The 25,597-nt window shown below is 38.5% G+C and overlaps 1 protein-coding gene across 1 annotated transcript; it reads right to left on the bottom strand.

Annotated features, from left to right (window-relative positions):
• Positions 1 to 1,507: 1,507 nt before the first annotated feature.
• On the bottom strand, positions 1,508 to 25,233 carry LOC129263437 (deubiquitinating protein VCPIP1-like). The gene is made up of 16 exons (XM_064100813.1): positions 25,025 to 25,233; positions 20,418 to 21,308; positions 19,656 to 19,784; positions 18,508 to 18,638; positions 17,235 to 17,346; positions 15,788 to 16,015; positions 15,109 to 15,196; positions 13,625 to 13,768; positions 12,677 to 12,866; positions 10,513 to 10,627; positions 9,703 to 9,833; positions 8,668 to 8,916; positions 6,930 to 7,140; positions 6,111 to 6,239; positions 4,532 to 4,719; positions 1,508 to 3,769 (listed from the first exon to the last, which is right to left on the bottom strand). Exons 2-16 carry the CDS (start codon positions 21,259 to 21,261, stop codon positions 2,837 to 2,839), a joined length of 3,822 nt encoding a protein of 1,273 aa, XP_063956883.1. The 5' UTR covers positions 21,262 to 21,308; positions 25,025 to 25,233; the 3' UTR covers positions 1,508 to 2,836.
• Between the last annotated feature and the right edge of the window lie 364 nt (positions 25,234 to 25,597).

Below are 25,597 nucleotides of genomic sequence, written 5' to 3'. Positions count from 1 at the left end.
CATAGGAATATGTAATCAAAATAGGAGGAGAATATGCAAAGCCAAGGCCCACACTTAAATATTCCATAATAGAATTACATTGTCAAATTCTGGGCCCCGTCTTTTTGAGTTATTATTGATCCAATCAATCGTAACTCTATGGAAATCCATAAGGGTCATAATTTTTTCTGCAGGAAATTTGCAAAATCTCCCACGTAAACAAAGGAGAACACACCAAATTGTCTAGAAATCAATGAATTTATAGATATACATTCATATCTAGATATTTTCTGGAACATGCATTTTATATGTTGACTTTGCTGGCTTTCCATAGTTGCGATTGATCGGATCAACCGCAACCCTGGTGAATTGCAATATATATTAAATTGCAATCTGGGGCTTGTTGCAGACAGAGTTGCATTTAAACGCAAGTCAAAAAATCAATCGCAAGTCAAAAAATCAATCGCAAGTCCCAAATGCGCGCGTGACTTTTAGAGTTGCGGTTGATTGCAACTCTTTCTGCAATGGGCCCCAGGTAAGACAACATTGCTACAATCAAATTTGACCCACCTTCCCCACCCCAAAAAGTCCCCCGCCACCCCAAAAGACTCCCCACCACCCCACCCCAAAGCCCCCAACACCCCACCCCAAAACACCCCCACCACCCCAGCCCAAACACACCCTACCCCACCCCATTCTTAGCACTTATGAGGGTGACAAAATTACTTTTTCCTTTAACATCTCAGCACTTGTGTTTCACAAAGGAAGATAAACAAATCAAATTATGGTCCAAGATTAAAACTAAATGCATACAAAAAAATATGATCTTTCTGAATGAAAATACATACAACTTTAAATAAGTGGGGGAAATAACTGAACATAGTATATAAATACATAGGAGTTAAAACCATTTCAATCATCAAATATTGCACAAAAGCAACAAAAAAAGGTGAATAATAATAACAAGACAGTTCCTGTGAACCCTTGTATAGCAAATATCATATTATAATATAACACATTTTTGCGCTTCAATAGGACTTGAATATTATTAACCTGTGCTCAGGGACGGATCCAGGATTTTCCACAAGGGGGGGGGGACACATTTTCCAGAGGAAAAACTGACAAGCAAAAAAAATGTCTCAAGGTCTTCACTTTCAAAAGGGGGGGGCACATTTCTGTTTTAACAGCATTTTAACATTGTAAAATTTAATTGGGCCTCTCAAAGGGGGGGGCACGGGCTGGCTTTGCCCAACCCATCCCCTCCCCCCCCCCCCCGATCCGTCAGTGCCAGTGCTTTAACCCTGCAGCCTTTTAAAGATGGAGGGAACTGACCAATGCTTTGTGCGGTCTTTCGTTGCCCGTTTGTTATATATATGTCTAGTTTAAAAAAATATTTGAAATAAACATCCATAATGTACAGAAAATGAATTAGCCTAGAATTTAATTCATACAGAGAAACTAAAATGTTTTTTAAGCAGAAAGTACTTGTTTTGTTCCTTGGTAACATAATTAGTGTGGTAAATAAAGAGGCTTTAATAGGAGGAAAATATAATTTGTAAACAAATTTTTGGCATTACTCCTATGTGTTTAAGATTTTCATTCAATTTCGTTCAAACATTACACTACAAATCATGTGTTCATGAAAGGGGATTATAGGAATGAACTCTCAAATAAAATAGATTATTAAAAAATATACGGCTCATTATGATTAAATATCGTTGAGCTATTTTTTTGGCCAAATATAAGCATAACTTGGAAAACACTTACCCATCCACAGCATGTACCAACCATGACAAGGTAACAAAAAATATCTAGCCAAAAAAAATGCATTAAATTCATTTGAAAATTATTGAATTATTAGTATCATTGTTCGCAGTATTCTACTATCGATAATCTAAATTTGTTCCAATTATGGGTATCACCATTAGCTATATGATGTATAAAGGTGGACCTACATGTAGCCTGTCTACAAGGTCATGTGCCTGTAATGATGTTTATATTACATGCCTACCAACTGAAAGCAAAGACTAGTCGCAAAAAGCCGGATGGATGCGAGCGATGTCACAGGGCCTTTAGGAACCATATTATTTGTGCACAATGAAAGGCCCCCCAAAACCACTGAATCAAATCCGGCTATATCCGCACAGTAAAAGGATATATCTTCTAGGGAATTAATATTTGTTTGCTCGACTCACAATATATGCAGCGGAACCTATAGGCTATTTTTCTGAAGTCCAGTTCAATTTAAACTTTTATCAAACTCTGTGCTCAAATTATGGTAAGCCAAGAGTGTCAAAATTTAATTTACAATGTTTGTTTCTTATGTATTCTGTGTTCGACCCCCATGCTTGAATGATGAAGAAAACTATTTCAGTTATTATTCCCAGACAGTCGTGAATAAATTGAGCGCCAAAGTTGCTGACGCGATGAATCTGTACTGCTACTGATTGTTGATGCATTTGGCTGTCCACAGTTAAACTACAACTTAAGATTTGAAATCAAACCAGAGTTCAGAATCATAATAACATAATAATAATAACAATAATAATAACAGCTGTATTTATATATCGCTTTTTGCCTGAGGATACTAAGTACTCGCTATTATTACCCTGGCTTTAGCTCGAGCTACCATCACCGGCGCTCAGTGCATGCAAGGAATCAATCCTGCCGGGTACCGATTCACCTCACCTGGGTCGAGTGCAGCACAGTGTGGATAAATTTCTTGCTGAAGGGAAACATGCCATGGCTAGGATTCAAACTCAAGACCCTCTGTTTGAAAGGCGAGAATCAGAACCACTAGACCACGACGCACCCAAATACAGGGATTAAATAAAAGTATGTATCATTTCTCTCTACATTATGATTTGTCTTCATCTTCTCTCTTTACAAGCACTGTGTAGCCAGGACCTAGTCTCCTGGAAACATAAGAACAATCCTCATTGGCTATCTCTCTATTGTCTTTCCCCTCAGAACCAATCACAGAGTCCGATAGATTGATGTCTCCTTGAGATGGGTTTGTATTCGTTGCTCCCTGAGAGGAGCTACTGGCAGGTAGCTCAGCGGTGATGTTGGGAGGGAGCTGCGAACTGGGTTCAGAGGCTGTCCTGTTTATTGCCGCCTCTTGCGATATTGCACCAATCACGGGTTCCGTCGTAGACCTCCGTAGCTCAGCCACCAGAGAAGCTGTCTGTGATTGGTTGAAAGGTTCTGGCATGGGTTGATCAGAGGCGTCCACCTCCATTGGTGTAGGCTTACTCGTTTCGACCGCCTCATCCTCAACATCCATAGGAATTTCCCTTTCTCCTTTCCCTCCTTCAGTCATCCCCTCACCTTCTCCCCTCTGAATGCCTGCACCTTCTTTGGAATGCTCCATTTCAACACACTGCCCCTGCTTCAGAATGGACTCATCCATTCCACCATAGGGGTGTTCCGATCGGCTTGGAATGTGACTCTCCTCGTATTGCACTTGGTCCATGGCCATCTCTAAACCCTGCTTTCCATCGCCTTCACAGTCCCCACCAAACTTGGGATATTTCCTTGAAGCTGTAGCTCCATCAGCTACTGTAGCCCCTCCATCAACGCTCAACGAATGACCCCTCCCAGCAAATGCAACGTACCCACTGGACGAAGCCTCAAGGTCGACCTCACTCTCGCTCATCTCCAACGACCTCTGACCCAAGGCCACGTCCTTGAACTTCTCAAGGTCGTCCACCTCAGATGAGACGGGGAAGTGACCTAGGGGTTCTAGACAGAGCTCCAGACGATCATTGGGTTGGGAGAAACGGAATCTCTGTCCAACACAAGATAGAAAGAAATACATGTTAGAATAATAATATAATAATAGCTGGATTTATATAGCGCTTTTTGCCTGAGGATAAAAAGCGCTTGCTATTATTACCCAGGCTTTAGCGCGAGCTACCATCATCTGCGCTCAGCGCATTTCAAGAAATTAATCCTGCTGGGACCCATTCACCTCACCTGGGTTGAGTGCAACACAATATGGATAAATTTCTTGCTGAAGGAAAACACGCCATGGCCAGGATTCAAACCCAAAATCCCGTTTGAAAGCAGAGGGTCAGAACCACTAGACCATGACACGCCCACAAAAAGCTATTGATTGATCTAATCGTACTATTTACTATATCTTATGGTGTCAAAATAGACGCAGATTCGAACTTTAACATGCAGAGAAAACCAGTTACACTTAGTACTAACAAGTAAATAACTTGGACATCATGTGGCCTTCCAAGAGCAATAATGAATCATAAATCAATCCAATTAAATAACTCATTAATTTTCTATTCATTTTTATACTTTTTCCAAAAAATGAAATATTGATATTTCAAAACTAATGATAAATAATAAATTTACAAAAAAAGTTACCAATTTTCATTTTAAAACAGTGATTTTGTTATTTTCCTTGTATTGCAAATTTAAAGTGTGTGATAATTAACTCAAGTGAAACGGCTCATTCAGTATAATTAGAAACCAGTTGCAAAAGGGTCTTCAAAAGGAGAAAACTGTAACTCTTTTAAAACAATAAATATATTACCTTCTTGGGTATAGAGGGCAGCATGCAATGTTTGCCATCTTCAAGACCTAGGTCCCTCTCAACAATGTTGTAAAATAACCCCCCTCTTGAGAATAGTTCAGGCTTCCTCTTTGAATAGTTCCACAGGTCCAATCCATTCAATGCAGCCATCAGGGTATGGGAAGTCAGTTGGACCTCTAGATTGCTTTCTGTAGGGGTGTAAATACATGTAGATATTATTGCATTCCTTTCATTCAACTCCACTCACTCAATTGCATTCCTTCCATTTTAAAAATTACATATTTCGAATTGAATTCATTTCATTCAACTTGACTCCTATTTTCACTTTACATTCCTTTCATTAAACTCAACTCCTATTTCACGTGTATTCCTTTCATTCATCTCCACCCATATTCAGAATTGAATTCATTTCATTCAACTCTGATCATAAGACTGGACTCATATTTTCAACTGCATCTCTTTCATTCAACTCAACATATAGCAGGCCAAGGCTTCAAGTCACATATTTTTGATTGAATTCCTTTCATTCAACTCGAGTCGTATTTTACATTGCATTCCTTTTATTAAATAAGATTCAAACTATCAATTCAATTAATTTCATTCAACTCAAATCCTATTTCCCTATTTCAACTCGAGTCAAAATTTCATTGGAATTCTTTTCACTCAACTCAATGCATATTTTCAATTGAATTCCTTCAATTCAACTATTTTCATGTCATGCAACTCAACTCATATCTTCAACTGCATTTCTTTCCTTCAACTCAACTTATATCTCCAAATGAATATCTTTTTATGCAACTCAACTCATATCTTCAACTGAATTTCTTTCATGCAACTCAACTCATATTTTCAATTGCATCTATTTCATTCAACTCAACATATACATGTAGCAGGCCAAGGCTTCAAGTTACATATTTTCAATTGAATTTCTTTCATTCAACTCGACTCAGACTATTACAAATTATAATCTTTTCATTCAACTCGAGTCATATTTTACATTGCATTCCTTTTATTAAACAAGATTCAAACTGTCAATTCAATTAATTTCATTCGACTCAAATCCTAAACATAAGAAATATACAATGTAAACTTAATTTTTGAAATTTTGGCTCCCCATAATTTTAGTACAGGGTTAGACCGTGGTCTAGGTTGAACCTGACTTCAGAATCAGGGCCCTAGGGATAAACTGATGCTTACCGTCACTATCTCTCAAATGGACTCATAATTTTGATTGCATTCCGTTCATTCAACTCTACTCACAAACTGGAGTCATAATTTTGATAGCATTCCTGTCATTCAACTCTATTCATAAACGGGACTCATAATTTTGATTGCATTCCTGTCATTAAACTATACTCATAAACTTGACTCATAATTTGATTGCATTCCTGTCATTCAACTCTACTCATGAACGGGACTCATAATTTTGATTGCATTCCTGTCTCTATTCATAAACTGATCTCCTCATTTTGATTGCATTCCTGTCATTCAACTCTATTTATAAACTGAACTCCTTATTTTGATAGCATTCCTGTCATTCAGTATGATTCTTTTTTTCCATTGATAAATGGATGCTTACCATCACTCTCATGCATCTTGTTGATGTCTTTCTGAAATTCTTTCAGAATAGCACCTTGATTTAATCCTTGTTCGCTGATCCTCTTTTGCTTGGTAGCTGCTATTCCAGATGCCATGTAATGGGGATCAGCTAAATGATAAGAAAGTCACAAAATGATTAAGGTCAATTTTTATTCGTCATTTTCTGTGATATTCCATTATCATAATGCCTATATCAAATGGTCACAAGCTTATCATGTTTTTTTTTTTAACTAACCCATGCCCCCTCATTCTGGTTTAAAGATAAATACCAGTTGTGGGAATAATGTCAAAATGAGTTTGAACAGAATCCAATTAAATTGCCATCAAAGTGTTTGTATATATTATTATTAATAAAAATTATGTGCCAAATAGCTCTGGAAGAAAATGCGTAATTGCTGAGAAATGAGCTATAATAAGCATGAAATTCCATCAAAAGTCAGGTACTTTTCCAAGCAATATCAATACACTGTCCCACACTGCTTTTCTGTGTTTGTGATCAACAGCACTATCGGTTTTGAGCTAAGTTTTTATGATTTCACAAAGATAAGTTTTTATTTATATACCACTTCTAGATATATGATAATATGGTTACATTCATCTTGATTTACAAGACTTTCTCAGGAAATAATTGTTTGCTGCAACTACTTTCTTTTACCTTTAGAACGTTTTTAATAATCTTTAAAACAAAATTGGTTTAATATATATTCTAGAACAAAATGTCATTGCTATGCCAACCCTAGTTCAAAGAAAATAGTAAATAAAACAAAAGAATTTGAACGTATGAAAAGTTTAACAATACCTCTACTAATATCCTGTATGACTTCAACGGTTACTTTATCTCCATTCCTCAATGGCAGCGAACTACCTTCCTCACCACTAGGGGGCGCCCTAAGCTCTTTCGGGGGAAAGCCATACTTGATCCTCTGCTTGGCTGAAGCAATGTGCAACTTAGATTCTATGAGGGTCTGGAGCTGAGAATAAGTAGTTGATGCAGCCAGGACCAGTGTAGTCTGAAAGGCAGAATATGAAAGTAGTTGAATATTGACATTTGAATTCAATAAGCCAGTTCGTAGTTCCTTTCTGCGCATGATCAAAAGATTCAACGCATGATCAGAGGAAGGTCATTTGTACTAAAGTGACATGGTGGTTTAAAATCTAATGAGATAAGCACCAACTTTGATGTCTTGATTATTCATATATTCTTTTGAATTGTGGTTTTCATTTACATCCACAAAAAAAAACAACGCGTCCACGAACGACTGGTATTTCACAGTTTGCCAAGTACATTGTGCAACATGCTATGATATGCATTCAAAGTAGGAATGCAACAAATACCTTCATAAAGTGTTCATTGGTGTGCTATTCTAGTCACCAGGAGGCCGTTTCATAAAGCTGTTCGTGAGTTAAGAGCGACTTTAAGAACGACTGGTGATCCTTTCGTACGCGCTAAACCATCGCCTATGGTGTATACCATTTACCAACATAAAGGATCACCGGTCGTTCTTAAAGTCGTTCTTATCTTACGAACAGCTTTATGAAACACCCACCTGGTCTATTCAATTTCTTCATCCTGCTATGTAAGGCAAGCTTACGTAATATTTTGCTTTGAAATCTGCCTATCATAATGAAAGAAATGAAAGGTCATTTGACCGAAAATTGTCCATGAGTAACTACGAACTGGTCTATAAGGGTCCGGAGCTAACAATAACTAGTTGACACATCCAAGAGATATGTAGTCTGAAAAGTAGAATAAGATAGTAGCTGAATATTGATACTTATATTTGATCAGGGTCTGAAGCTGAGAATAAGTAACTGATGCATCAAAGACCAGTGTATTTAGAAAAGGAGAATATTAATAATGTAGCCGAATATTGAAAATTTAATTCAACCACGGCATACATGTAGTGTCCCTTGGTAATGCATCAATGCACACTTTGTCACTTTCTAACCAGGCGGGTGTTTCATAAAGCTGTTCGTAAGTTAAGAGCGACTTAAAGAACGACTGGTGATCCTTTCTTGTAGTAAATGGTACACACCATTGCATGATTGGCGATGATTTTGCGCGCAAGAAAGGATCACCAGTCGTTCTTAAAGTTGCTCTTAACTTACGAACAGCTTTATGAAACGACCCCCAAGTGTGTGTTTCATAAAGCTGTTCGTAAGTTACGAGCGACTTTAAGAACGACTGGTAAACCTTTCTTGTGGTAAATGGTATATTCATTGGCGATGATTAAGCGCCTAAAAAAGGTTCACCAGTCGTTCTTAAAGTCGCTCTTAACTTACGAACAGCTTTATGAAACGGCCACCAGGTGTTTAATCCAATCAGATACGAATGCCTTTGTAGTATTCATAGAAATTGAATATGAAAACTCTTGAACTGCTCCTCAAGGGGTGGAGAAAGTGCATACATTGTATCCGGCCAAGCCAGGATCCAATAACCTTTGTAATAATGTTTCTGTGTACAGAGACGTCTTTGCAATGCATCAAGGGCTATATAAAAAGCAGAATACAAATATCATACATCATCTATGACTTACGTGTTTCCCGTCAGAGGAGCTAAGCTTGATCCGTATATCACTCGGGGGCTCTATTGTCCTTGACGACACGGTCTCCATGGCAACAAACTTCATCTCCCCGACCCCTGACGAAGATGACGACTGGTTGGATCGATCCAACTGTTCTAAGGATTTCTTTTGTTGATTTTGAGGAGCGTTCTTCGCTATCTTCTTTCTGAGAGCTCTCTCCGTTTCACTCATCGTCAGTTCCTCCTTATGCAGTGATTTTGACTGCAAAAAAAAAATAATAAAGAAATAATGGAAATGATGCCAAGCAATCATAATAACCATCATCATAATAATATCAATAATGTTGTGTCGGTGCAAGAACGCCCTTAACACCTCACCTTCAAGCTTCACAGGCACACAAGAAAAAAATTAAGTGCATTGCATATAGGGCATTTCTGCACCAAAACGATGATGTATAATAAAAACAATAATATCATTATACATACAGATAATAATAATGATAAAAATAGTAATAATAATGTATTAATAATAACGATTATAATAATATTTATGATAATAATAAAATAAGAAGGCATCTATACAAATGGAAATCATCAGTTTCAAGATACTGAAGTGGCTACCCTGGGTGAAATTTGAGAAATTTGAAAAAAAAGTAGTAGTAGTAGTAACAGTAGTAGTAGTAGCAGTAGCAGTAGCAGTAGTAGTAGCAGTAGCAAAAGTAGTAGTAGCAAAAGTAGTAGTAGTAGAAGTAGTAGTAGTAGTAGTAGTAGTAGTAGTAGTAGTAGTAGCAGTAGTAGCAGTAGTAGCAGTAGTAGCAGTAGTAGCAGTAGTAGTAGTAGTAGTAGTAGTAGTAGTAGAAGTAGTAGTAGTAGTAGTAGTAGTAGTAGTAGTAGTAGTAGTATCATCATCATCAGTAGTAGTAGTAGTAGTAGTAGTAGTAGTAGTAGTATGAATTATTATTATTATTATCATCATCATCATCATCATCATCATATTATTATTAAAACTACTACTAATGAAAGTAAAATATGAATGGATTGAACTTACCCCACCGGAGAGGATAATCTTAGATGGTGAATTCATGGATGAAGAGCTTGCAACAGATGCTTCCTTGTTTTTCATCCCCAATTGCTTCCTCGGCGAGTCTCTCCCTTCGATTGGTAAACTCTCCACACCTTCTGTTGGGAGGAATGTTACGTAAGAGCCTCATATCAATGATTATCATCATTACCACCATGTAAATGATGTTTTCCCATGACATATATGTTATGCTCAGAAGGAGGCAAGATGCAATTTGAAAGATAAAGGGGAAAATCTGAAAAATTGTGTACAAAACAAATGGAGAGTTGACCACAATATCTGTCATTCTGAAGGATGTTTGCCAATATGAGAATCCACAAAGAAAGCAAATCAAAGACTTTCTAAACGTCCATAACTTGCTTATTTCAAAACCGATTTTGATGAAACTTGTTTTAAATTGTTCCTCTCATTTTACTCTTTCTAATATTGTGGGTGCGTCGTGGTCTAGTGGTTCTGACTCTCGCCTTTGAAACAGAGGGTAGTGGGTTCGAATCCCAGCCACGGCGTGTTTTCCTTCAGCAAGAAATTTATCCACACTGTGCTGCACTCGACCCAGGTGAGGTGAATGGGTACCCGCAGGAGTAATTCCTTGCATGCACTGAGCGCCGTTGATGGTAGCTCAAGCTAAAGCAGGGGTAACAATAGCAGCGCTTTGTATCCTCAGGCAAAACGCTCTTTATAAATCCAGCTATTATTATTATCAATAATAAGATTGATTCTCTTCTTGGGATTTGGTTTCCTTTAAAACCGTACTACTCTATAGTGAAGTATTGTTACCTGGCTTTTCAGTAGAGCTACTTGAAGCTTCCTCTGGTTTTACCGTTGATGATGTACTCGGGCGAGGCATATCAGACAGTGAGGGTGGTTGGTAGGCTGCCTCCCTGCTTGCAGTCTGTGGGGAATCAATTTTGAGTTAAAGGTAAAAGAAATTAGTTGCAGCAAACAATTATTTCATGAAAAAGCCTTTAAAATCAAGGTCAATTAACACCATATTATCATAGATATAGATCTAATACATTGACATCAGCTTACCTTCATGAAATATGAAATCTTAGCTGAAAACTGATATTCTGATGATAACTAGCACAAAAAGGCATATGTGGGACAGTGTATTAATATTGCGTGGAAAAATACCGGGCATTTTTTGAAAATCATGCTTATCTTGCTCATTTCTCAGCAAAAAAAAAAGATAAGGCATAGTTATATGATACACATAGAATATCTGGTCAAGCAACCCAGGCATTTTTATAGATTCTGCTTAAAAATTCTAAGACGGATGCTGTGCGCTCGGAAACGTCAGACCTAAAATGGGAAGTTAACCCCCTTGGGAAGTTGGTTTTAATAAAAGCAGAAAAATATAACATAGCAGTGAAAATTTGGCTAAAATCAACTTAACATTAACACAGATACAGTTTTTTTAAGTTTTGGTTTTGTGACGTCAGGTGCAATCAGCTCTCTTATTGGTAATACAGTGCTTTTGAGAAACTTGAGAATGATTTCATTTGAGCATTTATTACATAATCAGACATATCATTTGGTACCGGCTTCAATGAGGAAAAAAATTTCAGTCACCATAAACAATTCTGTTCCAACTAGGGCTGTTATCGTTGAGAAAATTCTCTGTCGAAATCATGCTAAAAATATCTGAACCATATCGATAACTATCGACAAAAGAACATAATCAATACACATTTTTTATGCATTATAGCGATGTCACACACTAGCTATAATAATAGCGAAGTGGGGGTGAGATTGTGTTTTGTGGCTAGTTATTTTGTTGAGATTTTGGAGTAATTTCTGTTGCTGTTCTGTGCAGTTTGATGAAAAATACGTTTTTTTCGTGATTTTCTGTTCGAAAAGCCACTTTCAAAGGGCCGTTTCCGTGAATTCCTTGAAATCGCGGAAAATCACTGTGCCCCTACATAATAGTGGGTATTATCGACAAAGAGAGAAAGGTTATCGATATCGCTAAGTGGCAAAAACAAGCGATTATCAACGAGACTATCGATAAAGACATTATCGATAACAGCCCTAGTTCCAACTGGTATTTATGTGTCGATAACAAATTTCTGATGTGTGAAGTACGTTCAAGTTAAATTTTCGTACGTTGTGTAGTATTGCTTTTACCAGCTTCTGTACGAATTGTTCATTACTAAGTTCCCCATGGAAACGTTTATTGACATACAGTATTACTGCGGGTGACGTGACATTTGCTCCTGCGACATATGCTCAGGTCTTCGACGTCTATAAGCGCTTTACAGACATATTATAACCCCGGTCATCGGATCCTTGCATGCCCGCATACAATGTATGCACCTTCTCCACTCCCTGGGGAGCATTCCAACAAGAGTTCCAAGACTCAATTGCTAGGCATACTACATATAGGCTTTCACATCCTACCGGGTACCCATTTAACACCTGGGTGGAGAGCGGCAAAGTGTGGATTAACGCCTTGCCAAAGGACGCTAGGCCATGGTGGGATTCGAACACATGACCCTCTGATTACAAGGCGACAGTCAGAACCGCTACACCACGACGCTTAGGATTATATTAGGATTGTGAAAGAGTTTTTTGTTCAGAATAATGTAAAGATAAGAATTGGGGTTTATTTAGTTCTGGAGGTTAGAGCTTGTGTTTGGCTTAACGTGCAGATTTTCCAATAGAGCATTTGTCGCCAGAGCAAGTTTCATAAAGCCATTTCTGTGGTGTGAAGTACGGTTCCCATGGCATTTGCTCTGGCGACAATTGCTCCACTGTTAATTCCGCACACAAATGGAATGACCAACTTCATCCCTGGACTAACACTTGTACCCCACCCTAAACCTAACAAAAAACCCTATTGCAACCCTAACCCTATCTTAGACGAAATAAAGCCCAGAGCAATTGTCGCCGGAGCAAATGTCGTGTCACCGTGCCATACATACAAGTTAATTTTTCTTACATTGTGTAGTATGGATTCGACCACCTTCTGGACGAGTTGTTCGTTACCGAATTCTCCCGGATAATGTTTATTGACCAGAGACTCTGCAAGTTTGAATGCATTGCTGTTCATGAACGGATCCGGCTCGTTCTGGAACCAAACGACCTCCTCCTCTATCGTCTTTCCCTTCCAAACAAGAGGAACTTTGAATCTACGAAAGATGAAAAAAAAAAAAAACGCATACATGAAAAGGAGCAAAGACAATATGCATGAGTCCTCTTTGATAGTAATTCCCTTCCAAATGGGAGGAACTTTGAATTTAAGAGATGGACAAAAAAGAGAGAAACTAAGAAAAAGGAGCATGGACAAAATGTATAAGTCCTCTTTGATAGTAGTTCCCTTCCAAACAAGAGGAACTTTGAATCTCAGACATATTATAAAAAAGACAAACATACAAAGGGTCAAGGACAATATGTATATTTTGTCTTTGCTATGATAGTCACTCCCTTCCAAGCAAGAGGAAATTTGAATCTTGGGGGTTAGAAAAAGAGGTTCTGATATTTATAGAATTGTCAATCTTTTACTTGTTTACTTGTTACTTGTTTACTTGTTTACTTTTATTTGAAGCATTTAAAAAGCTCCTAAAATCTATCTATTTTCATCTTAATTTTTGTTGAATATTGAAACGAAAATGTTCATGCACCCACACAAATGTAAGATAATTTTATCAGTAATTCCTTAGCTCCCTTATCGTTGATAGGTTATTGCTGATAACCTCTTATTCAAATCCACTTATTTTGGGGGATGTTCTTAAAATGGAATTAAAAAACGATTACAGGCAGGGTTGACCCAACAACAAATGTTTTGTTACAAAATGCATTTAAAATCAATGTCATAAAGCATTAAATGAAATTTGAAATGTTTTTAAAACAATTCTCACTACACGTGAAAATGAAGAAATAAACTTACATTTTAGGAGGGTTATCATACTCCACGCCATCCCAGAAATGTTTATGGCCGCAGTTACAAGTCGTAGAACTTGACGCAGCACTGGTCCTATCGCCGTTCATGTAGACAATACTGCCATCGGTTTTCACCCGGCGAAGCTGCTTGCTAGAAAATACAATAGAAACATCGACATTGTAGACCTTGTGCATTGACGTCATCGTCCCGCCATCTTAGAGGCTGAAGCCATTGCCTTGCATGTGTTTTACTCACTGACTGGGCGTGAAAAGAAGGCAAGACCCTAATGGTTTTCATGAATAACAAAAATAATAAGGGACCTAATACTGATCCCTGAGGAACACCATAGGTGTTATGTCTTATTTCAGAAGATACACTATTTACACATACATATTGAGTTCTTTTGTTCAAGTAACTTAGTAATTGATCATGGGGCTGATCTTAAGCTGAATCATACAAAAAAAATCATTGCAATAAATCATAGAATCAACCGTGTGATCAATATCTAAGCCTTATCTTACTCGGACCAGACCACGTCAAGGCCCTATATGTTATGTGCAATATTAATCCTGAAAAGGTCTGTTATTGGAAGTTATCAGGGCCTGAAATAAAAAAAAAATCCTGAAAACTGGTTTTGCTGCAATATACAATTATAAGTGTAATATGTAAATAACATAGAAGACAGAACACAGCCCTGGGGCACTCCGATACCAATAGATTTAGCCTTGTAATTTCTGTTTTTCAGATGAAGAACAAATATAACAAAATATGTAGCAATTAACAAAAAGAACCAAAAAAAAGCTTTGCAACCATTGCAACTCAACGACCTTTGAAACATAACGACCTTTGAGACACAATGACGAGACCATATATGGCCCTTGAAACCCAACGAATTTTGAGTCTCAATGATCTCTGTGACCCAATAACCATTAAACCCAATTAACCCGATATGCTACGACAGCTACAGTGGCCCACCCTTAAAGAGAGAAGAGCCTAGTTCAAGGTGGTGATAGTTTATCGCTTGGTAAATACAATTGTTGATGTACCAACGGTACAGTACTTCAACCAGGCTGCTACGTTCACCTCGCTTCGTGGTCATCAGATGAGGTTACACGTCCCACATGCTTGCACTGTTACCAGAAAACCTTTATTCCTGATGCCATTACACTGGAATATTCTCCCTGCCACTACAGTTAATTGCATTTCAGTAGCCAGCTTCAAGGATGAGGTGCAGAAAATCTAACTGCGCCAAGACTGCGCTGATTCTTTTTAACCGCAGTAGAATAGATCTTCCACAGCACTGCACATACTCTTGCACAGTTCTACAAGTAAGATGAAACACCAACCTGGTAGACTGTTCTTTCACGGAAGATGATAACTTGAAACTCAACCTTTTTTATCAATTAGGCCTTGAAACTCAATGTGCGACCTTTGAATTCCTTTGAACTTGTGACATTTGAACCCTGCCTTGACATTCATTTAACACTAACCCTTTACACCATGGGCACGTGGCATCCTGATTGAAGGTATGGTCCGGAATGAGTTCATCTGAGGATGCATCGTAGGTACACTGGATGTCTGTTGACAAACAAGAAAAGAAAAAAAAAACACATCAATTTGCTATTTGACATTTTATTGACCATGTAACAGGTAAAATCCCTGATTTTCTGCAATACTGAAGACTAAAACATTTCTCAGAATCTGGGAAGAATCATGAAAAATTATGGAAAATGAAAGCAAACTCCAATAAACAAAACCTTGCATCAGTGGAAAATCTGCCAATCAAACTTGCTTGCCATGTTGAGAATGCCTTCAACAAGTTTTATCTGAATACCACAGTATCCATATAATGGAAACTTACATGTTTTTTCTTAGACTTTACTACTTCCATAATTATTGCTTTAACATATATGTTTTGTCAATAATACTGAAGTACACAGAATATGATGTCCTGAACACCAAAGAATAAGGAATTTGCATTTATGAAAACACAAAACCTTTGGTAAGATTTATAATTATTCATGAGACTATGCAAAGAAATTCCAAATCCTTGATGCTGATAGGCTATTGAGCATGACAAACTTACTAAATAGCAACTTTTTAAAGCAATGGGCCTTTGACCAAAAAAAATACTAACCACCTATAATTAAGGATTAACATAATTATTACCTTGTGTAGGGAAGTCATAGACCCGTCCTTCTTGTAAAGTGCCATTGGTTTGTTTAGCCAATAGGTAGAGTTCTCCTCCTTCCTTGAGACCAGAGGGTGTGCCACTGTAGCCTTGAGGATAGGGTACCTGGGACACTGCAGAACAGATGAGGCATCTGTATAATTGATGATCCTGAACCGATGCTCTGGTATGCTCAATGATCACATTCTGGTGAATACCACCAATACCTGTACATCAAGAATATCAAAAGAAAATTAACTCAACAACAATGGTCCCAGAAACATTGGTTTGTTAAGCCATCAGGTAGAGTTCTCCGCCTTCCTTCAGACCAGAGGATGAGCTATTGTAGCCTTGAGGATAAGGTACCTGAGACACTGCAGATTAGATGAGGCATGACGATCTGCTTCATAGCCATCAGGTTGAGTTCTCCGCCTTCCTTCAGACCAGAGGATGAGCTATTGTAGCCTTGAGGATAAGGTACCTGAGACACTGCAGATTAGATGAGGCATGACGATCTGCTTCATAGCCATCAGGTTGAGTTCTCCGCCTTCCTTCAGACCAGAGGATGAGCTATTGTAGCCTTGAGGATAAGGTACCTGAGACACTGCAGATTAGATGAGGCATGACGATCTGCTTCATAGCCATCAGGTTGAGTTCTCCGCCTTCCTTCAGACCAGAGGATGAGCTATTGTAGCCTTGAGGATAAGGCACCTGAGACACTGCAGATTAGATGAGGCATGACGATCTGCTTCATAGCCATCTGGGGAGTGTTTCATCAACATTTTCATCCAACAAGTTGTCAGATCTGACATCTTTCTCTGATGTTGATTGGCTGAGAGGTACTGTTACTATGGTAACTATCGGATAAAATCCTTTCATGAAACACCCACCAGGTAGAGTTCTCCTCCTTCTCCTTGTGATCTGGGGCCCGTAACACAAAGCTTAGCAATGATCGTAGAACATTTTTCTACGATTGACTACAATGTACAATCAATCGTAACAATCAAGCTTACGATTAATTGCTAACCTTTGTGTTACGGGACCCAGGGTGAGGAGCAGCTCCAACTACACACTTGGTCAATAACTTGCAATATCCTGACTGGAAGGCAATAGCAGTTTCCATGGGCACATCTTGGGAGCAACTAGATGCCTAACAACAAACTGCAAAAGTATATACAGAGTTTGAAATAACACTAGCCCGCTAGCCAATGGCCAGTAAAAATCACAGCAGGCAAACTAAGAATTTAAGTTGCTAGCCCGTGTAACTAGTCAAACTGTTACTTCAGTGTTGCATGTGATATTGTGAATTAATGAAAAATTCGACAAAATAACTTCTGGCGGGCAAGCCAGACAGGCTAGTTGGGGGAAAAAAAATAAGCGCGACCCCTGATATGCTACAAAGCAGCTCCTGATAAAACCAAATTTTATTATTTATTTTATTCATACCTGTTCTCTTAGAGATAAAGTTGTAGACATCAGACACTAATGACGGATGGACACCATGTTTGTCTTGGAACTGATCTTCCATTGCGGTAACTAGACGCTGTACATAATTCTCCTACATATGAAAAAAAATCAAATCAAAACATAACACAGTGTTGCCAACCTCAATTGTGAAAAAAAAATCCTATCCTTTATTTCCTACCCTATTTTCAAGCCTAAAATCTTAAAAAACATACCAAACATCATTCTTACAAATTTCAACAATCCTTCTACAGGAAAAATTCTATTTAGTGTTAATCCCCCCTTAAAAATCCGAATAAATAGGATAAGATCCTTGGCAGCTGTGATGACAGAGCAGGCTTTGGAGTAGCCACTTGCGCTCTGTAGAACAAAGGTTAGTAATCTATCTCTGAATGGTGCCGGCCAATCAAGAGCAGTGATACATGTGCATTTTGTTCAGAACACGGACCAGGAACCAATCAGAAGTGCTCTTTCATGTTCTGTTCATTCCATCATGTTGGGGGGATTATTTGCGACATGCCAAAAACTAGAAAAACGCGCCACATTTAAATTCAACATGGATCCAATAATCACTTCAGCACAAAAATGTTGACCCACTAAGGTGGCTCAGTGGTAGAGCGTCCGCCTCATGAACGGGAGGTTGTGGGTTCGATCCTCGGCCGAGTCATACCAAAGACTTATACAAATGGGACCTTCTGCCTTCTTGCTAGGCGCTCAGCATTTAGATTGGAGAAGGGTAATAATAACATCTTATGTTATGCAGGGCCCGCTGGTAGAGCAGTGTCCTAACTGAAGTGGCTACCCTGGGTAAATAAAACGTTATTATTTTTATTATTCTCAAACATCATGAGAACTGGTGTGTTAGCTCAGTTTGTAGAGCATCCGTCTCAAAACCGAGAGAGTTAGAGTTCATGCCCCAGCCACATCAGACCAAAAGATGTTAAAAGATGGGAGCTGCTGCTACCCTGTTTTACGTTCAACGAATAAAGGGATAGAGCTACGTCGATCTGGCCCTGTGCATTGGCTGCCGGGCCCAGGATAACATGGAAAAAATTAATTTTCGAAATATTTCTATTTCGAACAATAAAATATGGATTTTGATTTTATTTTCATATTGCATATTTAAGACCTGCAATGCCCGTGTAATAGAGGTAAACGATAAAAGGGACAGAGCTAAATTTATTTGAACTGCAACAAATGTATTGTGAAACGCTCGAAGAGATTTTAAAGTTGGTCGTTATGACTAAACACTTACGGTAAGTGCCCTGTCTCCCCCTACGGTGCACATGCCATCGCCATCAAACTCAATGTATCTATTGACCTCTTCTTGCGACGTCCCCCAGGCTTTCGAGAGCATCCACCTTGGTAACCGTGGCAACGGACGACCTGATGGGAATCAAAGGGGAAAGGTCAAGTATCGTGCAGGAATGAGGGAGTTGGAGTATTGCATTGAGTTGTGAACTGCAACTTATAATTTAAGTGCGTCCTAATATTTAGCTTGATTTTTAGCAACGGAATTCGAAGTTGGTGATGTGAAGCAACAAGAGACTCAGAACATGCTCAAACAACCTTGCCTGATATATCAACATGTCACATTAATGGCTTTTCCCCAGTTTCATATCATAATTTAGATTAAATAGAAACTTGCAATGAAGAAAGAGTGAGTGGGTAACATCATCAATTCCCTCATTTGCAGACAGAGAAGAATGTGCATTTAACTGTTTTGTGAAATCAAGCTTAAATCTAAAATGTCACAACTTTCTTTTCTTACCTCTGATTTTGATGAAATTTTCAGTGTTACACTTTTTTCTTAATTTTCTCTTTTTATTTCATTGCTAGGGTTTCAGAGGTTGGCATTACTGGGCCTAATAAGTACACTTAGCGATTGATCAGGTGGTTGATTTGTATTATCGATTTACATTGACTATTGTGTATGTGTACTTTCAAAAAAAAATTTAAAGTTTATTTGTTATTTGACATATTAATTTCATTTCAATTCAAATTTTAGCCTATATTAATTTTAAAATTCTACCAGAGAGAGAGATGGGAAAGGGGTTTGGGACAGGGGGGCAAGACGTTGAATTCAAATACATGTGCCATCTAATATTATTATTATATTTGTATTTTGTTAACTTTTGGACTCCTGCCAATGACCAGCTTTTAAAAAAAAGCTTTCTACAGGTGTTCCATTTTCCATTTATTTCTCTTACTTACAATATTAATTTGCTATGCTTATGTATTTGATCTATTTTTTTGTATATAAGTATGTGTATTTCAACTGTACATATTTTGATGTTTTTTAATGGAAAAAATAAATGAATTGAATTGTATTGAATTGATCAGTCGTAGAAATGATCTCTAGGATCAATCGCTTAGCTTTATTTAACATGGTCCTGTACTTACCTTTGACCCCTACAAGGGCTATGAAGTGGTTTCTTCCAGAGCTGCTCCAAGCGACACAAAGAGGTTTGTTGAGTTTACCGTCCTTTCCACTGCATTCAGCCGGTGTATTTAACACAGGGAGAAATACTCCTACACCGGATAAAAGCAAACACCTTAAATTGAGTTTACATGTACATGTATCATACTTTACGCTGTATTCACCAGGTGTATTTAAGACAGAAAGAAACACTCCTACACCGGATAATAACACACCTTACACCGAGGTCACTATCCTTTTACAGGTGTATTTAACAAGGGAGAAACACTCATACACTGGTATGAAAACAAACACCTTACATTATCCTTCCACTGTATTCAGCAAGTGCATCTAAGACAGGGAGAAACACTCCTACAGCAGAATAAAAGCAAACAACAAATGCTCAGTGATAACAAGTCTGGTATTAGTGCTGGTGTTAGTAAAACACCTTACATTGAGTGATATCAAGTTTGGTGTTAGAGATGGTATTGGTGTTGGAGGTATAATTCAGATTGCTATGAAAACAAACACCTTACATTGAGTGGTTTCAAGTTAGGTGTTATAGCTGGTGTCGGTGTTGTAAGCATAGTTTAGATTGCCTTCCTTAGCTCAAATACATAATGTTTACCAAAAAAATTCAAATCCCAAGACCAGTTTTATTATATGGTGCTGTGCGAAGTACTAAGAATCAACCTATTCAACAATCAAGGATCAAAAAGAAGAAAAATATAGGATAAACCAATTACCTGAATAATCACCAAAGCTTTCTAGTCCACTGAGCGAGTCAAGAAGGACGATAGGTCTTCGAAGGATGTTAGCAAGACCAAAGATATGAATATTCTGGAGCCCCATGGCCTCATTGGGCCCCGGTAGATAGTCTGGGTCACTCTCAGCTATAATCTGGGGCCATTCGCTATTATCCACAAAATCCTTGAACATGTTCTTGTAACGGTCCAAGTTCTCTTCAAAGTGATTCTTGAGGTTTGTTCTCAAGGCGTGCCAGAAGAGTTCACGACCAACGAGAGCCCTGGAGATACCGTGGACGAGACAATGTCCATCCCCATCGGCATGTATCGGTATCAGGACTTCCTCGTCTCCGTTGACTTGTTTGATCTGTTCCAAAGTGTTGCAAAGGTAGTGAGCGCTTCCGGTCTGGTCCCGCCCGTACCCCATGATGTCAATGTGCTCCGGTTGGATCAGAAAGGCACGGCCGCCCAGGTTGGAACAGTTGAAGACGTTGCTCTGCGTCAAGCTCTCCAACGGCTGGGCCTTGCCTTGTTTGTCCATGCCAAAGTTCGTCAGCAGAGGGCTCAGAAGCTTGCAGTGGTAGTTGGACAGACCCAGGACCTTGATGGAATCGGTTGTCTTCTTCGGCGCGAAGTTGCCCATCAGAAGGTTCCGCACCATGTTGTGGAGAACAACATCTGGGTCGGTGACTTCCGCAACGGATCGTAAGGAACGGCATTCATGTATTTGTCCGCAGCTGGTACACTCTACGGTGCGATCATATGATGGGAAGTACAGTTTGGATTGGCAGTGTTCATCTGGGCAGACACCAGAAAGAAAGCAGTGACGCTCGTGTTTCTTCATCCTAACCTTGGAGATCAGGTCCTAGATCCTTAAGAATTTGTGCAAACCTGAAAATAACAACAAAATGGTCATCATTTTGAGGGTGATTGGTGGTGATTTTTCACCTTGATTGCTATGAAAGCATGAATGCTTAAGTTAGCTCAAGCAACCAGAGTACCGACAGCTTAAGGTCCTCTCCTAGGGACCTGGTAATGTGGATTAATGCCTAGGCCCAATACCAAAGGGCACTAGCGCACCAAGTGAGAATCTAACCCACGTCACCAGAATCCGAAATCAAATTATTCAAATTCGCTATTCATTTGTCACTTTGCTACATTATGAAATGTGAAATAAATTAACATGTTCAGCCTCTTGCCATCAGTTTTAAGTATGTTTGCACCCTAGTCTAGCAAAAATGTTAAGATAGCGAAAAAGCGAAAAATTAGCATTTTAATCAAACAGTAAATAGAAAATTGTGACAAAATAACCATTGTTCAATTAGACTCAGCTATGGTGTTAGGGGGGTTGATTTCCAAGTAGTAGTTTAAGCAGACGACATAGATAGCAGACTACACACGACCACTCCATACGTGAGTCACCTGACCCACCGGCTGGAATACACAGACTTTGCACACAGTACACAAACGCAGCACACATGTATACTACACACATAATCCAAGAAGCAATTCTCCACTCAACCCCCGGACGGAGCGGACCTATAGCATACGAGTGAGCTGTGCCTGGCAATATAAGAGTGATATTAAGGTAGGACCTTTTACCGATACATTATATATGAGTGTATGACTGTTTCTTTATACCGGCCCCTCCACAATACAATCAATCTATTTAAATGCACTCTAGGAAGGGTGGGCAATGGCACCAGATTTGTGCTGTAGACATGTGTCCAAAAAGTCAATGGGTGGATTTGCCTCAAATTTTCATTCTATATTTTGAGAGCACAATGTAGTAAAATGTAGCAACATCTTCACATTTTCTGGTAGCCAAGTTGATTATCTATCAATGTGACATGTTTCCATGGCAGCTCACAGAGGCTCAAACAGTCTAGGTAAGCATAAAGACTTAAAAATGCCAATTTTCAGCCACTAGCTCACACAGTATAGCCTATGGCCTGGGGATACTCCTGCACAATTCTACAAGTACGATGATACACCAACCTGATGGACTGTACTTTAACGGATGATGATGATGATGGGCCTAAATACTGGTATGCATTTCCAGACACATTTTATGGAGCATTTCAGCCTTATTTTTCACTATTTAGGAAATGTAATGGTAAGTTTTGAGCAATGTTTTTGACAATAATGCTAATAAAGAATATATTACTGGCCATGAGAAGGTATCGGATTTGCGTCCGAAATTTTTTCAAATGACATGAGGCTTTTTTTCATTATTCATTATTTACTTCCAGTACCTACTTTTGACGATATTCTTGCTATCTACTTGCATATAGTGTATGCAAACATTACTGTACAGTGGCAAATTGTATAGAACGGATAGCGGTGAGTTCAACACTAGCGGGCGTGTACATTTTGCTTATTACATGACGTCATCCAGCCACTGCATGCCGAGAGCCAATTTATGAATGAAAATATAGTAAGCATGCGCACTGCAAGCCTTCCATTTCCCCACACAGTATTCCACCAAAACATGTGTGCAATTCTCTATCACCTTGTACCTAAATCGACCTAGAATTTCACTTTCCCATAATTTATATGAATTATGAAAGGTACTCTTGGAGGATCTATTTTCTCACCGATACCACACAGGTAAGTGAATTTCAATTACTTCTTGCTTTTCGGTCAAAATCTTACGAATTAGCGTCGATATGGTACCGTGTTCGTTGGAGTTTGTAGAGTCTATCGCAACGTGTACAAAGTCAATTGATTTCCGGGTTTCGGAGCGTCGCGTGAATATGCATGAAATTGCTGAGTCTCGATAATTTTCGATCGATACTGGAGCGATCCAATCACGAACCAAGACCATTTCCCGCGGACACAACGTGACCGGTTATCGCTATCGATACTTCCGCACGCAGTCCGGAGGAATTATTTTGGCGACCACGTAGTCATGACGTGATCTGCGCGATTGTCCAATCAGCGGTCTCCGAATCGCTGTGCGTAGACGATCAATCTTTTGTACACAGTCTATAGACGATTTGTCGTTGTGGTTTATTTCTTTCATTTTTCTTTGCCTTGGCTTTGGTCTAAAGTTAGTTTAGATCTATTTTTATTTTCATTTTTTGCTCCTTTTCATACATTTTTTCTCTCTCTTTCTCTGAGAACTCCTCTTTTTCTTTCATTTTTTTTAATTCATTTCTCATTCTCTTTTTCCTTCTTTTGCCAGCTTCTTTCTCTTTCCTGTGTTTTTTTCTTCCTTAACTTATTCCTTTCTCTCTTTCCTTCCTTCATTTTATTTCCTTCCTGACAGTAGAGGCGCACGGCCAATATTGGAGACTGTCTCCAATGTGGGAGATTATCTCCAATATCAGAGACTTTTGTAAGAAATTTGGGTATCCAATTTCAGAGACAGTCTCCAGTTTTGGAGACCAATTTCCTTTGTTTACATTTTCTGCAAAAGGATTACCTTGGCGGCAAATAAAAATGTGATAAGCAGATTCCTCATGAAAAATTACCCCTTTTCACCGTCTACTTTAAAAATTCACCGTCTACCTTTGTTTTGATAAGGATTTTTGTTGTAAATCACACACAAAACAAATGGGCTTCTGACCTCAGTGAGACAAAATTTTGGGTGGAAAAAATCATGCTTTTGTTGGTGTTGTTTCTTTTGTCCTTATGCAAAGCAAGTTCCCAATGTGGGAGATTGTCTCCCCTATTGGAGAGAGTCTCCCATATTGGCCATGCGCCTCTAGTATGATGGTGGGCCCTAAGTCTGCGCACCTAACAATTTGAGTTAAGATTTAACATGAATTTCTTCTTATTTCACAAAATCTTTTGGATAATAATGTTCCTTATATTATTGAGAGTAAGTATACCAAATTTCTCATTAAAAAATGAAAGAGAATATAGGATTTTCTTGAAAAAACCTTGGGCAGTCATTTTCAGATTGAAAAAAAAAATGGTACCCCATGTCTGCGCACTCATTCACTTTGCACACGATTCGGAGATTTTGATGAGAAAGGCTGTATTTTGAGGGCGTCACATGAAATGCCCTGAATTCATTATTTTTTCACCATTTTGAGTCGGATTTTTTTATGAATACCTGTCTATGTATTGCATGTGTAAAGTTCGTGCTCGTTGCGTATCTTCTTTTACTAGAATCGCGCAGATACGCGGGTGCGCAGACTTGGGAGACCGCGCAGACATGGGGGAACTGACCATAGTCCATACTGCCTGAAGTTCCTCTAGAGTCTAGTCTTAGTCTTACTAGTTACTTTTCTTATTTCCTCCTCTCTTATTTTTTTATTGTAGTCTAACTCTAAGTTGTAATAATGTTAAGAAAATGTTGGGCAAATATTTGAAGTTTTTATCTCTCTTTTTTGTGTTGTATGGACATCGCACCATATGGAGTCTTGTGTCGTTCTTGTTCATGTGCAATCCAAATTGCCGTGCCACGGAATCGTGATGACCGTATTTAACTTGCGTGCATAAAAATTGCATGCGCTGGTGATGGTAAAAGCTTCCAACTCTTTTCCACAGTGCGGGCGCGCGTTCTTTCATTTGAACGAGTAACTTTAGTTTCCGATAAAAATTGAGGCCCAAAACTCGAATTTAGAAATCAATAGGATTATCAAGATTATTCTTACCTTGTTTCAGACCTTGTTTTCAGTCCATTCTGGAAACTTGCACTCGTACAGTGAGCGTGTAAATTAAAATTATCTCATAGAATTCAGCCTCTTATTTATTACGTTATAAATATTCCCCGAGGCCAATTGTATTGTGCAATGTTTACAAAAAAAAATCTGAGCTGAGTACCTGTACCGTAATTTAAATGCAACGAATTCCGAACGTAGAGAGCGTCAACACTGACTTGTATGTAGAGACAAACTGTTCAATTCAATACAAAGTAATATAAATCATATACAAATTTAAGGATTGACATTATGATTTTAAAGAAAAGCAGTATGAAATAAAGGACATTATAGAAATGAGGGGTCCACCAAGAGCTGGTGTGGTTCCCCCTTGCGTACGTGATAATTAGGAAAGAAAAAAAAAAGAGGAGAACTGAAATCACACGGGGAGGTCTCTGGCATGAATGATGATTTGCGCATATTTAGAAAAGAAAGAAAGAAAAAAAAAATAAGAAAGAAAGAGAGAAAGAAAGAAGATCGAAGGACAAGACAAGAAAGGAAAAGATTTGATAAGAAGAACACGGCGAT

The sequence above is a fragment of the Lytechinus pictus genome, chromosome 6 (genome assembly GCF_037042905.1).
Source record: "Lytechinus pictus isolate F3 Inbred chromosome 6, Lp3.0, whole genome shotgun sequence".
Taxonomy (NCBI): domain Eukaryota; kingdom Metazoa; phylum Echinodermata; class Echinoidea; order Temnopleuroida; family Toxopneustidae; genus Lytechinus; species Lytechinus pictus.
This window is presented reverse-complemented; position numbering and strand designations above follow the sequence as displayed.

What these genes read in the sequence shown, in the direction of transcription:
- LOC129263437 (XM_064100813.1), bottom strand. Translation starts at nt 21,261, where the DNA reads ATGAAGAAACACGAGCGTCACTGCTTTCTTTCTGGTGTCTGCCCAGAT. An exon ending in CTTTATCTCTAAGAGAACAG is followed by an intron (nt 16,016 to 17,234) that starts GTATGAATAAAA and finishes CTTGATGTACAG; the next exon opens with GTATTGGTGGTATTCACCAG. An exon ending in ACGTGCCCATGGTGTAAAGG is followed by an intron (nt 13,769 to 15,108) that starts GTTAGTGTTAAA and finishes TGTATTTTCTAG; the next exon opens with CAAGCAGCTTCGCCGGGTGA.